This window comes from Impatiens glandulifera, chromosome 7 (assembly GCF_907164915.1).
Source record: "Impatiens glandulifera chromosome 7, dImpGla2.1, whole genome shotgun sequence".
NCBI classification, from domain to species: Eukaryota; Viridiplantae; Streptophyta; class Magnoliopsida; order Ericales; family Balsaminaceae; genus Impatiens; species Impatiens glandulifera.
The window spans coordinates 36,183,499-36,188,819 of record NC_061868.1 but is presented as its reverse complement, the minus strand read 5'-3'; the positions used below and the strand labels follow the sequence as shown (position 1 = coordinate 36,188,819).

The window sequence follows — 5,321 nt, the reverse complement described above, 5'->3', positions numbered from 1 at the left end:
ATTTTATTTTGGAGTTATTGATGAATTTGGAAATAGAAGGATGTTGTTTGATCCTGTTCTTATCTTTCAGATGGAATCTTTGTGAAAATTTGGCTTGTTGTAGTGATGATGCTTGTGAAGTTTTAGTACTTATTGCATTTTATGTTTATTTAGTTAGATAGAAATGTGTGGTTTAAGATTTGGATTAATATTGATTTGATTAGAGGATAATTAACATTAATTTATTTTTGTTTGATTTTTATTTGGTGGAATTCTAATAGGCTTTTATAAAAATCTTGTATAGATAAAAAAAAATAGATTATTGAATTTTTAAATGGTTGAATTACTATAATGTTTATTAGATTTAAAAAAATAAATTTTAAAAACTAAAATAAATGTATTATAATATTTTATTTATTGAATTGAATAATTTGATAGTTAAAAAATGATAAGATATATAAATTTTGGATAAAAATTCTCAAATAACCTTAAATCAAACGAGCTAGTTCTTATTTAACTAAGTGACAATCACTATCTCTATCGTTTGATTTTTACTATTAATGTTTTAAATTGAATTGAGAATAATGATGAGAGAATTTCATTGAATTGAGTATAATTGTATATGTGATAACATGTATTATAACAAGAATATCAAATAAACCCGATTATTGCAATTGCTCGGAAAACCTTTTTTTAGTTTAGCTTCTAGGGTCTAGGGCAAAGAATTAGTAGATCTGTTCCCCAAAATGGGAATGAGCTAGGATTATAAACTTATAATGACGTCATAAGCGAATCTATGTAGGGGCACTGCGAAAAATAATAATAATAATAAATAATTTTTTTACGACAAAATTGTGAAATTACCTTTTAGTTTATTAAATTTTTTCAATTTAATTCAATATTTGTTTATATAATTATTAAAAAAATGAAAAAACTTATTTTATCGTTCACTTTATTTAATTTTTTTTATTTCTTTTAAGAAAATCTCAAAACCTTTTTAATTTGTTTAATTTTGAATGATTTGATTTTAAAATATAATTTTTATAAAAAAATTTATTAAATAAAATAAATTCTAAATCTAAAATAATATATAAAAAACTTGTGTTTATTCAAATTCATAAATAAATATCTTAATCTAGTCTACCAACGCGTTGAATTAATCATTCCCACTCAATAATTGTTGTCAAATATGGGAAGATACCTCTCAATTAATAAATCTCCTTTTTTTATCCTATTATTAATCACCCATTTTTGTTCTAATCTCCTTAACCATTATTATCATATTAAAACATTCACAAATTAAGTTAAATACTTTCTTTTTTTATAAGATTCTTTAAATCATGGTTCACAATTTTAATATAATTTTTTTATTTCATCTTATATAAAAATAATTTTTATTAATTTAGATGTATCATAAACAATAATAATGTCTTTTACTAATTGAGTCTTTCCCTTTAGCGTGAAGTCACAATTTATTAATTAATAATAATAAAAATAAAAATAAATAAAAGAATTTTTTATTTTTATTTTTAGTAATGATTAAGGGACTTTTCTTAGCTCATTTCTATAACCCGTTTAGAATTGCCATTTCTCTCTCTGGATGTTCAGGTAGAGAGAGAATCGGAAAATTTTGCCATTCATCGTTGATGGCCGTCGCCGTCGCCGTTGCCGTTGCTAGCTTTACCGGCGAATCGACTCAGATGCCTCTCCGGCTAGTCCGTGACATCGGCAGGATCTCGGCCGCGGGATTCGGCGGTGGTTTCAAGAAAGATTGCGCAGATCTCGCTAGAAGAGTATCTCTTCTAACTTATCTACTTGAAGAAATTAGAGACTCTGTTGTCAAATCGAAACCTATCGGAGATGTATTGGTTGCTTCTTCATCGTGCAATGTCTCTTTGGATGAACTTACAGTAGCTCTTCAAGCTGCTAAACGTCTTTTGCCGGCCGCTAGTAACTTTGATCCTGAAAATACCTCCGTAAGAAGCTTCAGAATTACTTAGAATCATATGCATTCTTCTTTTGTTATAGAATGATGATTAGATCTTTTAGAATGTGAGTTGATTTTCGGTAATCGATTTCGATCTGGAATGAACTATAGCCTTTGAGGCTTGTTGTTAGGTCAGATGTGACTATTTCTTTAGTTATTGGCTTATTGCATGTGGATTTGTTGCCTAGAGATTGAATACCTAATTCTTTGTTCGAAGTTGAAGGAATCTCTTGTGTTTTTACAGATTAGATTCATGAAATCAGTTGAAATGTTCTTATTTGAACTGTAATTTTCTTCTTTCAAGGATGGAGCTGCTAGAAAGATCGCTTTTCAATTCCAGTGTGTAACATATACATTGGAGAAGGCTCTAGAGAACTTATCATATGAACGGTTTGACATTTCAGAGGAAGTTCAGGAGCAGGTTCGACATTTGATATCTCTCATGCGATTGAAAAGGGAATATTGGATAATATGTTTTCTAATTTATCTTTTTCAGGTTGAGTTGGTGAGATTGCAATTACGTAGAGCAACAGAGAGATATGGCGGCTCTTTGAATTCAAAGAAACTATCTCGCGCCTTATCTGAACCATTAGACAAAGAAACTGACTGGAAACAACCTAACCCTAGGGCTATTGGAAGCCTCCATTTGGACAATGTGGGTAATGTTGATCATGAGGTTAAAGTAATGGATGATTTTAGCCAAAAGGGTGATTCCCTTCAAGGACTTGGTGAAAATCAAACAAACCAAGCTGTGGAAATCCCTAAGAACAAATCTGTTTCATTGGAAGTTTGTCAGCCAAACGAAGTGAATGTTCTTAACAAAGCTAATGCAATGAAGAATCATAAAGGGGAGGAGAATCGAAAACCCAATTGTACTATTCCTGATGATTTCCTCTGTCCCATTTCACTAGAACTGATGAGAGATCCTGTCATTGTTTCAACAGGACAAGTAAGTTCAGATTCGGAAACTGTTTCCAGTTTATCGAAATTGTTTCTTAAAGCTAAGATCTGTTTTGTCTCGATTGGTTTATTTTGCAGACATACGAGCGATGTTACATACAAAGATGGATTGATTCAGGAAACACCACATGCCCGAAAACACAACAAAAGCTTCAAAACCTCTCTCTCACGCCAAATTACGTTTTGAGAAGTTTAATCGCTCAATGGTGTACTCGAAACAATGTAGAACAGCCGAGAGCAATAATAAACGGAAGGATTAAAAAGAGCGATGGATCCTTTCGCGACGTGACAGGAGACATTGCAGCCATTGAATTACTCGTGCAGAAACTCTCAAGCTCATCAATTGAAGAACGCAGAGAAGCTGTGGCCAGGATCCGATCGCTATCCAAACGGAGCACAGACAACAGAATCCTAATCGCAGAAGCCGGTGCTATTCCAACCCTAGTCAGTCTTTTAACATCTGACGACAATCTAACACAAGAAAACGCAGTAACATCGGTCCTAAACCTCTCTATCTACGAAAACAACAAATCACTGATAATGATCGCCAATGCCATCCCATCCATTGTTCAAGTTCTCAGAACCGGGAGCATGGAAGCGAGAGAGAACGCCGCAGCAACCCTTTTCAGCTTATCCCTTACAGACGAAAACAAGATTCTAATCGGCGGTTCTGGAGCCATAACAGCTTTAGTCGAACTTCTTCGAGTTGGAACAATTCGCGGAAAGAAAGATGCAGCAACTGCTCTTTTCAACTTGTGTATACATCAAGGAAACAAAGGGAGGGCAGTTAGGGCAGGGATCATTTCAGCATTACTAGATATGCTTAAAGACGAAAGTGGATCGATGGTTGATGAATCTTTAACGATACTTTCAGTTCTTTCTAGTAATCAAGAGGCTAAGGCTGCGATTATGAAAGCGAATATTATACCAGTTTTGGTTGGACTGTTGGATACGGGTCTGCCTAGAAATAAAGAGAACGCGTCTGCTATATTGGTTTCGTTGTGTAAGAGAGATCCGGTTAGCCTTGCTTGTTTAAACAGGCTTGGCGCGGTTATATACTTGACTGACATTGCTCGAAACGGGACGGAGAGGGCGAAAAGGAAAGCTAATTCATTGCTGGAGCTTCTTCAATGAGTTAATAAAAAAAGGTGCATTTTCGGAAATTTGGTGTTATTTGTTTGTTTTCTTTATAAGTGTGCGTATTATATTTTGTTACTTATCAATCAAAATATTCTTTTCCTCCCTGACCGTGAACGTTTGTTGACATGATTCATGTGCCCCCACTTTTTAAGCGTGGTTTACTGAGATCAAGAGAATACATGGTGGCACAAACGTGCAAACCCTAATTTCTGGCTCTCTTTTCGTTGTATCTAATTATTCTTCTTCTTCACAAAGTGTGATAAAAAAAGATGTTCTTATTGAATTGTTTCGTTTGAAGTTGTGATTCTTGAGGAAGACTGTTTTTTGTTTGTTATTGGGTTCATTTTGTTGATTGTTTGGATGTTGATAATGTCATGTTTAAGTAGTATTAGGGTAAATAATGTTTTCAAAGGGGATCAAGCCTGTTTTGATATATACTTGATAAAATAAATAAATGTTCATTTGGTAATAATACACTTGGGTCTATAAAGTTTATTGGATCAGTCATGAAATTGTTCTCAGGCTCAATGTTCCAAACGTTTAAGTTAAAATGTAATATTAAATTTATATGCTTTGTCCTAAACACCCTTTCTTCTCTTAAAACAATCCAATTTGGAAAGAATTTTTTTTATTTTTTCATATTTTTTTTAATATTTTATTGAGATATTGATTTACTTTAAACTTTTTTTTTAAAGTTCAATATATTTAGTTGATTTTTTTAAAATTAATACCTTAAATTTATTGGGGAGATCGGTCGAAAAGGGGAAGAATCGTTGAGTAAAGTACGTGGCCCTTTTTTTTTAACTATTCGGAAAAAATCGTTTAAACACAACGACAAAGCATGTTATTAAATGAAAAATAAATAAAAAATAAGAAAAAATGGTATTCAATAAGTTACTGAATTCATAAATTTTCAAGAAGAACGATTAATTTTTTGACATATTTTACTATTTTTTTTGAACGAATCTCAAAGAGCGTCACAATAATAACATTATAAATGATATGCGTCGGACAACTACAATCATTGAAAGTTCGGCGATTTTTCTAAAACTAGATAATCCACCAAAAATTAATTGGAATGATAACTCAAATATTTAGGAATACCATATCAGCCGCATCAATCCAAAATTCTAAGCCCAAAGACTCGAGCATCACCCAATGAATCTCAGTAATACTCCACAAAATACTTCAAATATTAGCCACCCATCGACAATGCAAAAGTAAGTGAGTTGTCGATTCAACTTTTTTGTGACAC

At 32.4% G+C, this 5,321-nt stretch overlaps 1 protein-coding gene across 1 annotated transcript; it reads left to right on the top strand.

Moving 5' to 3' along the window:
* Positions 1–1,558: 1,558 nt before the first annotated feature.
* LOC124944745 (U-box domain-containing protein 10-like) lies at positions 1,559–4,396 on the top strand. The gene is made up of 4 exons (XM_047485084.1): positions 1,559–1,955; positions 2,271–2,387; positions 2,463–2,915; positions 3,005–4,396. Exons 1-4 carry the CDS (start codon positions 1,626–1,628, stop codon positions 4,058–4,060), a joined length of 1,956 nt encoding a protein of 651 aa, XP_047341040.1. The 5' UTR covers positions 1,559–1,625; the 3' UTR covers positions 4,061–4,396.
* The last annotated feature ends 925 nt before the right edge of the window (positions 4,397–5,321 follow it).

Excerpts from the sequence above, each read along its gene's own strand:
- LOC124944745 (XM_047485084.1), top strand. The coding sequence starts at position 1,626 with ATGGCCGTCGCCGTCGCCGTTGCCGTTGCTAGCTTTACCGGCGAATCG. Across the intron at positions 1,956-2,270 it reads TTGATCCTGAAAATACCTCC|GATGGAGCTGCTAGAAAGAT; the intron begins GTAAGAAGCTTC and ends TCTTCTTTCAAG. Across the intron at positions 2,388-2,462 it reads CAGAGGAAGTTCAGGAGCAG|GTTGAGTTGGTGAGATTGCA; the intron begins GTTCGACATTTG and ends TATCTTTTTCAG.